Raw genomic sequence first — 12024 nt, 5'->3', positions numbered from 1 at the left:
CTCGAGACTGTGACAGGGATAGCTAAGTGGTGACGTCAGGCCAGAAGCAGGAACTGAAAAGACTCAGGTAAGTCGGGTGCAAACACGCACTATAGCGCTATTCTTATTTACATGCAAAAATAAAATAAAAAGGTTTAATACAAAACTGAAAAATAAAACAGCTAATCAAAAAAAATCACAAACACATAATACAAATATAGGTCATGCTGGGCAAATCGCTGTCACTGATCCTACATTTACTTTCAGTTCGCCCACACTCCACTAGTCTCCACCCACATTCCTCCTCCAAACACCCACATGGAACAAGGAAAACAGCAGGGATTTTATATTGGTGACTGTGGCAGGCTGGCGAGTGGAAAGAGGCCCAGAGACAGACTGCAGTTCAAAAAAAATAACTATTTTATTATAAATAAACACAAAAATGAAAGGGCACAAGGGCCAAAACAAAGCAATTTAAACACAAAGAAAGACAAAAAGCAAAACTTACAAAAATAACAATTTCCAGGCTGGGCAATGCCTTCACTAGATTCAAACTTTCCAAACAACCAAAAAAAAAACCAATCTGCTTCCTCAGCTCCCTCTCTCCAAATGAGAAGCAGAGGCCTCCTTTTATATCAGGTGGCTGGGCGCTGATTGATCGTTAATCAACCTAATCAACTAATCAACCCCAGCCACCTGAACATAATAAACCCAGGCAGGTAGGGGAAGTTAACCCCATCCCTGCCAATTTAAAAAGGGCAGAGCTTTGCTCTGCCACAGTGACCATCTCCCGATTAGCAACAAATTAGCCAATTAGAGTTTCTGTGTGGATGGGGTTTCCCCATCCACGCTGCCAAATAAAACCAAAACACATGGCTTCTAAATACCGAATAACAATAAACAAATAAAAAATAACAAATGCACAGGGGTAGGGAATACCCCATTTTAAAATAAACAAATACATTTGTTTGAAATAATAATACAACACACTCATCTGTGCTAAACAAACAATACATTGCAAACCATCCGTTCTGAACAACCACAATGCATTTATTTACCTGCAGGGCTTTGCCCCGCCCCATCTTCATGTACAGGGCTCCTGGCCCTGTTACAGGGACACTATCATTTTTCCTTCAGTTTAGAATTGTGATGAATTTTTACTAGACAAATCCTCCAGGCTGCTGCCCAGTAAGGGTGGTGCAGTCTTGTCTCTGGGATGATAAACAGCAGGGTCGGGATACTTGTTCCCTTCAATTTATTTATTTTCAAGTTAATAATGTTTAAAATGTTAAATTCTGAAACTCATTTCCCACACTGTGTTATCGATTTCTCCTGACTCGTCCATCACAGGAGATGTAGAATAGTTTCCTTTCTGCCTATTCCCGCTCCCAGGCACTGACTGCACTGACAGCCCGGGTTAAACTGACAGCAGAGGAGCCTCTTGTGACGTGTCCGCTTCACCGCCCACTTTCTAACACAATCACAGTGGAAGTGCAATTTAACCATTTAAAATGCATGCTCTTAAGAGTGATACACAAAACAGTAATTGCACAGGGACTCATAATGCAAAGCCAACTGTTTTTTCTTCATGAGTGAAAAGTCGCATTGAACATAGACTTTAGCATTTGTTTCCTCTGTGAAATCGTGATGATTTTTCAGGTTTCCTGAGCGACTGAAACTCTTCCCACAGTCAGAGAAGCGATACGGTTTCTCTCCTGTGTGAGTTCGCTGGTGTGAAACAAGGTGTCAGGACTGACAAACTCATTCCACAGTCAAAACAGAGATACTGTTTCTTTTCTGTGTGAGTTCGCTGGTGTATTTTCATGGTTCTGAGTGATTGAAACTCTTCCCACAGTCAGAGCAGCGATATGGTTTCTCTCCTGTGTGAATTAGCTGGGTTTTTTTTTAAATGCCCTAACTGTGTGAAACCTTTTCCACAGTCAGGGTATCCTCAACGCCTGCCCTCACTTTAGCTGCTGGACTGGAATCTGGAAAATATGAACAGGAAATAAAGTAAGAGGGACTGCTTATAGGCTTAAAGTTGGTTCATACTTCACTCCCACCTAATTTGAGTTGAGGGTCTCTGACTCTGAGACACTTGCGACATGTATCTTTTTTGGAAAGTCATACAGCCTTTTCTCGTGCGTCTGTATCCTGACACTGCAGGGGGTCTGCGCCGGACGTATCGCATTCATTTACGACAGCTGATTGAATCAACCCCTAGGGCATGTGGCTCGGTGGAGGAGTGGATTAAAGCATGTGACTAGCAGCTGTGGGGACTTGCACTGGGTTACTGGGTTAAAGTTAAACTAGAGCAGCCATTTCTAAAAGAACTTTGCAGTAGACTTAAAGTTATGTGTAAAAAGTTGTCAGGATATGAACAATGAAAAGAAATGACAGGTATGTTTTTTTAAAACAGTGATAGTAACACTTGGGGATGTGGAACGCTAGATTTTTCAGAACCCCGTTACTCTTTAAAGCCTTTATGTGTATGAAGTAACTTACAAAAAGGATGGTGATTAAGTGAATTCAAGAAAATGCACAGAGTCCTTTTCTTCAATCAGTTGCCAGGTTTATTGAAATATGCAGGGAGTCTGGTCCCAGGTACAGGACAAACAGAATACTCATCATTACAATGTTTGCATGACATTAAATACCCTTCTGTATAGATGGTCCACCTCCTCTTTCTCTGACACTTAACCAATGGTCAAGGTAATTTAATTTATTGTGTGAGTGTTAATGTGTGTGTGTCTGTGTGTGTAGTCTAGTGTGACAACCTCTGAACTCAGTGCATTCTTCACACTCCTGGAGACAAAAGGTCCATACATCTGCCTTTTGTTATCTCCTTGCGACCCCCTTTGATGCCAGTGGGATTATCTCTTTTGATCTCTCTGAAGTCTAGAGCCTGTTCCCTTCTAGTCCACAGCATTGTTATCTCGTTAGCTTGCAGTCATTGTTGGGCAGTTTGTAGACGCATCGTCTCTATCAGTGGTTAGCAGTACATGCAATTTGAACCAAACAGTCTGCTATCTGCAATATTAGTCTCTTTTCAGAAAAGAACACCAGTATAGCTCTGCCAGTCCACATGCGTAGCAAACTGCTAATCAATTCTCGATCCATGTTTTCCAACAGTGTAAAAGCAAAGTCAGGCAAGACTGACGCTGGTGAAACCGAGCCCTGGGATCAAAATCTGCCTTCAAAGTTCTCCTGTAATGTTTCAGGTCTACATTACTACACTTAGATCTTTTTCAGTAGCATTACAGTAGCAATTAGCATTTAGTGTTAATTGTTTAGAGTAGTTAAATTATGCAGGTAAAATATTAACAAGAGGGTGTAAAACTGTACAATGCACTTGTAAGACCTCATCTTGAATATTGTGTGCAGTTCTGGTCACCTCGCTATAAAAAAGATATTGCTGCTCTAGAAAGAGTGCAAAGAAGAGCGACCAGAATTATTCCGGGCTTAAAAGGCATGTCATATGCAGACAGGCTAAAAGAATTGAATCGTTCAGTCTTGAACAAAGAAGACTACGTGGCGACCTAATTCAAGCATTCAAAATTCTAAAAGGTATTGACAGTGCGACCCAAGGGACTTTTTCAGCCTGAAAAAAGAAACAAGGACCAGGGGTCACAAATGGAGTTTAGAAAAAGGGGCATTCAGAACAGAAAATAGGAGACACTTTTTTACACAGAGAATTGTGAGGGTCTGGAATCAACTCCCCAGTAATGTTGTTGAAGCTGACACCCTGGGATCCTTCAAGAAGCTGCTTGATGAGATTTTGGGATCAATAAGCTACTAACAACCAAACGAGCAAGATGGGCCGAATGGCCTCCTCTCGTTTGTAAACTTTCTTATGTTCTTATGTTCTTGGACTCAGAGGTTGTCCATTTCCTACCTTTGTCACATGCATCATTATCACTGGATATTCACCTCCTAATGTCCAGCATGCTTTTCTCACATGACTATCAATGTGATCTTCGGGAGCTCGAAATTTTGTTGGTTGTTAGTTTGCACCCTCTATAGCGACAGGGGTGTTGGTTTAGTTTGCAACTGGTATTCCGGGACCCAAGACTTGAGATGTTTAATTTATTTACTGATTTTTTTAAACGAGAGAAGATTGCTTCCATTTTATGTATTTTTTGGTCTTCTTTTTTTCTGCTGCTGCCAGTCAGACAAATACAAACTATTGCAATTAGAAAATAACATATATGTTATATATAAAACATAACTTTTTTAAATGGAATATTGATTCTGCAAATGTCACAAGTCTTTCTTTGAATTAACACGCTACTGTACTTGGAATAAAGTCAGTGTGGACATAACTAGTTATTGTCTCTTCTCTAAACAGGATGCTGGAGACACCCACCCAAGGCTTCTAAGAAATTAAAGAGAAAAATACCCCTAGAGTCTGCGAGAGCGGGGGCGGAAGATGACTCAACATTGGATAACACGGTTAACGACTTATGAACGGAAACGGATATGAGAATGGAGAGTACTTCACAAAAGACTAGTTCAAGATTTGCAGTTAGCAAAGACATGGAACTCCAGGTTTGTTGCCTTGCTCCAGCCGCAGACACAACAGTCAGATTCATCAAGGGAGAATGAAATGCTTGAGGGAGAAGGGACAAGGGCCTCGGATTGATCAGTACTTCTTACGAAGTCAGTCAAGTCAGTGGAATGAAAGCAAACCACAGTTCGCAGGATATCAGCACCCCTGTCATAGATGTGAGGAGGACTTGTGTCGATACAACTAGTGATGAACCTAATGATCCTTGTGAACCCGGTCAGATGAACCAGCGTAAGAGAGAAAAGAACCTCAACGGGCACAAGCCTGGAGTTAAATGGCCAAGAGCTGTGAGAAAACTGCGTGGGACAAAGTAAACACGGATCTCTGTTTTACTTTGGAAAGGTTAATTGGAACAGTTGAAAAGATGCTGGATAAATTTGGGGACATCTTCTACACATATGGAAGCGAGAGGTTTGGGATTGAAAAAGGAAGGAAAATGTAGAAACTATTCCTGGAAAGGAGGCAGTTGAGGAAGCAATGGAGAAAAGCAGAACAAAGTCAGAAGGAGGGACTCAATCGGTTACAAAGGGTCATAAAAAGATAAGCTTGCAACATTGTGCAGAGCTGAGCGCCACAGAAAAGCTACAAAAAGAAAGAGCGTGCGAGAACTAACTTTTATAAAGATCCATTCAAATTTGTAAAGAAGATATTCACCAGCGAGAAAAATGGCACACTAAAATCATCCAAGTTTGAGCTGGAGAGATATTTGGAGGAAACACATACAGATTCAAAAAGGCAGGAGCCTGTGTCAGTTCCTTCAGATATTCCACCTATCAATCCACCCAAATAACAAATGGAGGACTGTGCACCTAAGTGGAAAGAAGTAGAGCAAGCTGTGAAAAAAGCAAGGGCTTCATCATCTCCAGGGTCTAATGGAGTTCCATACTGTACAAGAGTGCTTCTGGAGTTCTACGAATCCTGTGGAAATTGATGAAAGTGACATGGGAAAAAACAGGTTGTACCAAGAGCATGGTGCTGAGCAGGTGGAGTCTTTATACCAAATGAAAAGGATTTTACAAGCATCGGTCAGTTTCATCCTATTTCCCTATTAAACGTTGAAGGCAAGTTTTTCTTCAGCATTATTGTTCAGAGATTGTCAACTTACCTATTAAAGAACTGCTTCATTGACACTTCAGTACAAAAAGCAGGCATTCCAGGTTTCCCAGGATGCTTAGAACACATCAGTGTAACAAATTCAGCGCAACAAATTCAATCAGCAAAAAAGAAGAGGAAGGAGCTCCATGTGACATTCCTGGATTTGACTAATGCATATGGTTCAGTGCCACATGAGCTTCTTTGGGCAGCATATGATTTTTTCATTAACAAATTTAGTGAAAGCTTACTTTGGAGATTTACAATTTAGTTTTTGAACTTCAGAATTCAGCATTACATGGCAATGCCTAGAAGGAATAATGGCAGGATATACCATTTCTCCACTGGCTTTTAACATGGCAATGGAAGTAATTATAAGGGCATCAAAGGGTAGTGGGAGGCGAGCACTTGGCTTCTGGAATGCAACTACTACCAGTTCGAGCATACATAGATGACATGACAACAATGACTACAACAGAAGCCTGCACTAATCGGTTATTGGGCAAATTAACCAAAAACATTGAATGGGCATGAATGCAATTCAAGCCCACTAAATCAAGGAGCATCTCTATAATTAAAGGTAAAGTAGTAGATAAAAGGTTCTACATTAATGGTGAGGCAATACCAACAGTGTCTGAGAAGCCAGTGAAAAGTCTAGGGAGATGGTACGACGGGGATCTAAAGGACACAGTTCGTGTGGGAGAAGTTAGACAACAAGCAGTGGAAGGGTTGAAGAGCATAGACAGCAGCAAACTGAAACTCTGGTGCTTTCAGTTTGGTCTACTGCCAAGACTGCTGTGAACACTGACTGTGTACAAGGTTTCCTTGACAACAGTTGAGAAGCTGGAAGCTTTAATCAGTTCATACGGCAGGAAATGGTTGGGAGTTCCACGCTGCCTCAGCAGAGTGGGACTTTACGGTAAAGGAATACTGCAGCTACCAGTCTCTGCTCTAACCGAGGAGTTTAAGTGAGCCAAAGTCCAACTGGAAATGACATTAGTAGATTTATGTGACAAATGCGTAAGGGAGGCAGCACCTGTGTTGAAAACCGGAAGAAAATGGACGACAAAGAAAGCTGTGGAAGATTTAAGGCTGCCCTTCAAATCGGAGATATTTTGGGGCAGGTTCAGCATGGAAAAGGAGGTTTGGGTCTCAGTTCAGCTCCTCCTACATGGCACAAGGCAACCCCGGCTCAACAGAGGAAGCTGGTAGTCAATGAGGTGCAAAAGCAGGCCAAGCAGGGAGAATGGATGAGATGAGTGTGGAGCAATGCAAGATCTGCTGGCAAGACCTATGGACAATGGAACAGAGCAGGATCAGTTTCCTTATCAGATCAGCATATGATTCCCATCACCACAGAACCAAAACCTCTGGGTGGGCGAGGATCCCTCATGTCCTTTGTGTTCATCACCTGCAACATTAAGGCACATTTTGACAGGATGTAAGGTGGGTCTTAGCCAAGGACGGTTTACTTGGCGCCATGACCAGGTGCTGCGATGTTTGGCCTTAGCATTGGAAGACAAGCGTAACCTGACCGATAAGTTGACACCAGTTCCATCAAAGCATTTCACACAAAAGACAATATTCCTCTGTCCATGAGAGTAATCACCAAGAAAAGGTGTTAAAACCAAGCCTCGTCCAGGACAACTGGAAGCTGCTAGAGACTGGAAGATGCTGGCAGATGTTGGTCAATGGCTTATTTTTCCACCTGAGATTGCCACCAGTAATCTTCGACCAGACATTGTCTTGTGGTCTGGATCAGCACGTTTTGTTCATCTGATAGAGTTAACAGTGCCACGGAAAGATGCTGTGGATGAGGCATATGAGAGGAAGAAACTGGGGTATGCTCAACTAGCTGCTGAAGTGGAACAGCGAGGATGGAGAGTCCGAGTTTACCCAGTGGAGGTGGGTTGACAAGGATTTGTGGCACACTCTACAACCCGGTTTCTCAGAGTTGTTTTGTTCACTGGCCAAGAGTTGCGTCGCACATTGAAGAACTTATCTGAAACAGCAGAAAGGAGCAGCAACTGGCTGTGGTTGAGACGGAAAGATTCTGAATGGTGATCTCAAGCACAATAGAAAGAAAGCAACGCTGATGTACAGGTAAGTAAGCTGGGCTGAGCTGAGTGGGGGATGGAGGGGGATGATGCTGGGACGCCAGAATCACTGTTGAGCCCTCTTGAGGTGTCGTGCTAGTCAACGAAACAGAGGATGGAAGGTGCCCACTTGAAGACCCCAGAGATGTACCCTACTTAGCTCAATCCAGACAGTTGTCATGCTGATGCTCTGGGGAGACCGCACTGGGTTGATCCCCAGAGCCAGCATCGCAGCCGTTGTGTGTGCTGATGCCCTGGGGAGGCAAAATGAGCTGATCCCTGGAGCCAGCATTACACTTCAGCAATCAACATTAGACAGAAGGATATCTACATCATCAGATGGAAAACGACACAAATGGATGGAAATGCAGATGGATCACACTAGTTTACTGCAAAGCTACGTCTTAGTTGGTGCTTATCTTGGCAAGAGCAGAGTTCAAATCAGCATGAAGTTCAACTACTCTCATGTCATGGAAATAATTTTTTACATAAAGTAGGATAGATTAGCGATTTGGATTCTAGCACTGTTTGAATAATTAGACTGCATAACATTTCTGTAATAATGCAATCAACGCTCTCGCCTGCTAATCAAAACAGACCCTTATCGTTCCCCGATGCTATCATGTTTTCATATTGCTTCTGTAGGCACAATTGCCTGAAATTAATAACTATTTTTGATACAAGGACATATCTGAACTAATCTGTTGGATTCATTTTTGAGCACACAGTATGCAGTGCCGCAGAACTATTAACGGGAGCAGCTGCCGAACCACCCTACACCAGCAATTTTCAAACTGGGGTACGCAAACCCCTGGGGGTACGCAAACCCCTGGGGGTACGCGAAAAAATCTTGTAATGGCAGACAACACATTTTGTTTTACCAGTTGTAGTACTTTAGGACTGAGCAATCGAATCAACAATGTTGAATCTCCTTTCAAATAAAACCATGTACTGGTACATATTTCCTTTGTGCTGGGCGAGGTTAACTCTATAAATACCTAGCTTGTGCTGACAGTGTGTGAGTGTTGAGCGCTCACATGGCTAATTTACTTCATTCATTCATTCAAGAATTCCTTTGTCCTGTGAGTGCATTACCTTATGCCTCCACACCGGTAATTAATAATAAAAGCACAAACTCAATATTATTATTACAAAAACGGAATCACTGGATTAAAAACAAAAAAAATGAATACCTAAATCCTGTGCTTGGGAAAAGTGTCTGGAATTGGATTCCCTACTCCAGACCTAGTGTGTTCATATTGTACAGCGAGTGCCCATCAACACGCTTTAATCGTCTTACCACTGATTAACATGAACAGACCACTGCACTGAACACTTTAGCATGGAGGCATTTTGCTAAAAGTCATTTTTGACTGCCTGATATAAATATCCCCTTTATACTTTCAACAAATTAGTTTTTGGAAATATTCACTTCAAAACAATGTTTATTCTGGCTGGACACACATAGCATTTTACATTGTCTCACCTCAAGTATTCAACTATAACATTTGAGTTTAACAAACAAAACCAAAAAAAAGCCTACATTTGTAGCTTTTTAAAAAAAATTGTTTTCTCGATACACTTTTTCAATTTATTGAAAGAAATGAATGTCTTGTTGAACATTGCTTTTTGATTTTGTTTTAAATTGGAACTTTATGTTTTTCAGAAGCATAACCTGTTTTTGGACTCTTAATTTGGACAAGGGATGAAACGATTGAGTACAATATATCATGATTTCGAATATTCGTATCATTAACATTTTTTTAATTATTCGATTATCATAGAAAACGATAGTCACATACTCACTACACATGGCTGGAAGCAGAACAGATGCTTTTCTCTCCAAATATGGGTACAATCATCGGTGTCTTCTAGGGCCGCTATGATTAAATAAAAAAATCTATTTTTCGATCGATTCCATTCCTCATATAAATACTGGACAACATTATTTAAGATTGTCAACGAAACTGCGCTGAATGCGCTGCCTTGCTATTTACAGTATTTCTACGACAAGCAGTGGGCGTGCTGTTCTTTTCCTGCTCGTGTTATCTAGCGTCTGATTTGCTGGTCCCATCCTACCAGCGAATGAGTTTTGAAAATTCTTTGTAAGTATGCCCCTCCGTGTATTCATTGTGCAAAAAAAAAAAAAAACAACGAAAAAAAAAAAAACACGCCATCTTGTATCCAGAACAGGATGACAGGCTTGTATTCCTGGCAAACAGCCTATAAATAAATTGTGAGCATTACTGTATATAGTTTGCGCTGCTTTGGAGTTACAAAAAATGAACTGTTATATAATGAATATTTAACAATATATAACATTAAAAATAAATAAATAATCAGTGATGTTAAACGCAATTTTGGAGTAAGGATCAGCTAGTGGGTATGCATGTTGTGGTAAGTAAATCAATTTATTATTATTATTATTATTATTATTATTACAGGCCAGGATTTCCAGGATAGTGAAGGTTAGATGGTACAGTATTAACAAGATGCAATGCATGATGCTGCTGCTATCGCTGAATTAAAAAAAAAAAAACGTTTTTCGTAAACTGCTAGACTTGTTGTGAATGCTGTTTTTTTTTTCTTTTTCTCTTGACGATTTTAAGACTAACTGACAGTCCTAGTGTGTACTTTCACTATAAAAAATATATAGAGGGGAAATTCAGTATCACAGGATGCACATCCAATCTGCAGAATGTGGAAAAAGCACAACAACGAGAGCAGAAACAACTTCAAAAAGTGGGGGAATGAGAGAAAGAGGGGTAATGAGAGAGGCAGATAGAGGGAATGAGAGACTTCAAAGGGTAATGGTTGTCATTCTTTTCAGGGAACCAGGGTTACGGTAATAACCTATGTTCCCTTTCAAATGGAATGACAACCATTACCGAATGGGAAGCTGTACCAAAGCTGTCGTGGCTCCAGATTACTGACAGTACAGCCTCACGCCGATAACCTCAGAGCCCTCATGACGCCTAAGGGCATGCCTGCCGCCTGCAGCACCATAGAGCCCAGAGAGGGCCTCGCTCAGTTTGCAACATCAAGTCGGTAAAAACGTGGAAATGTCTCACTACCTGTCCATGTAGCAGCTTTGCAAAGCTCATCTAAGGAGGTGCCATGAAGGAAAGCCCACAAAGTTGCTTAGCACCTGGTAGAATGGGCCGTAATGTCCCGCGGCAAGGGGGAGTCCGTCTGTTCATATGCCAAGCGTATAGCATCTGCCACGCAGTGCACTAGACATTGCTTCAATACCTGACCTCTAGAGCAGAATCCATAGCAGGCAAGCAGCTGGTTGGACTGTATCCAGGATGCTGTCCTATCCAGGTAACAGCGCAGAGCCTGGACCGGGCAAAGGGTGTGCTGTCTATACTTTTCCTCGGACTCGTGCGGGGGAGGTCTGAATGTTTCCAAAACCACTGGTTGGTTAATATGGAATGAAGAGACCACCTTTGGCAAAAAGGCTGGGTTCGTTCTTAATGATACCCACGAGTCACTTCCAGTGAAAGTCATACATGTGTCATCGATGGACAGCGCATGAAGCTCACTTACTCTTCTGGCAGACGTAATGGCTTATAAAAATGCCACTGAGGGAAACAGGACACAGCTCTGCTGAGGCCATGGGCTCAAATGGGGGACCCGTAAGGACCCCCAGCACCAGCTCCAGATCCCATTTAGGTACCATGCTTTTCATCTGAGGATGGAGCCTCTGGGCACCTTTAAGAAATTGCACTGTCAGGAAGTGTACCCCAGCGGACACAGTCAATTTTATCGTGGCACACCGATATTGCGGCCAAGTAGATCTTCAGAGTAGATGCAGATTTTCCAGCATCAAACAGGTGTTGTAGGAAGGTTAAAATTGTCTCAATAGGGCAGGTTACAGGATTGTGACCCTCAACAATGTACCAGTTTTGGAAAACCTTCCATTTATATGAATTCTGGGCTCTAGTGCTAGGCACCCTAGCAGACTGTAGAGACACTGCATCTGGCAAACCTTGTCTGGATAGACGTCTCCATTCAGCTTTTTATATATGCTCAGTGATTGATGGTCAGAGAGGGCTCTTTCCATTCAGTAATGGTTGTCATTCCACTACAAGGTGGTATGTAATTCAATATGTTAATTTAACATTATTCGGAGGCTTTTATTCGACTTTATGAAGCAAAATTTGTTAATTCTATAAAGTAAGGCAAAACTTTTGGTCATAACCATAGTCTATTTCTAATAGACATAGCTGTGCTTTTTAATACGTAAACTGAAACTGTCTGAATTGCAACACAATACGAAGAGGTTCC

At 41.7% G+C, this 12024-nt stretch overlaps 1 protein-coding gene across 1 annotated transcript in view; it reads right to left on the bottom strand.

Annotated features, from left to right (window-relative positions):
* Nucleotides 1–1500: 1500 nt before the first annotated feature.
* The window catches only part of LOC121304187 (gastrula zinc finger protein XlCGF26.1-like), a 54524-nt gene continuing 44000 nt past the window's right edge, over nt 1501–12024 (bottom strand). Inside the window, exons 6-7 of the mRNA XM_041235155.1 lie at nt 1805–1863; nt 1501–1723 (exon numbers count right to left, since the gene is read on the bottom strand). Of these exons, the coding sequence (XP_041091089.1) occupies nt 1501–1723; nt 1805–1863 (282 nt within the window). The remainder of the gene's footprint in view (nt 1724–1804; nt 1864–12024) is intronic.

This window comes from Polyodon spathula, chromosome 37, assembly GCF_017654505.1.
Source record: "Polyodon spathula isolate WHYD16114869_AA chromosome 37, ASM1765450v1, whole genome shotgun sequence".
In the NCBI taxonomy this organism is placed as follows: Eukaryota; Metazoa; Chordata; class Actinopteri; order Acipenseriformes; family Polyodontidae; genus Polyodon; species Polyodon spathula.
Note: the sequence above shows the minus strand (reverse complement) of the source record. Positions and strands in the feature narration are given on the sequence as shown.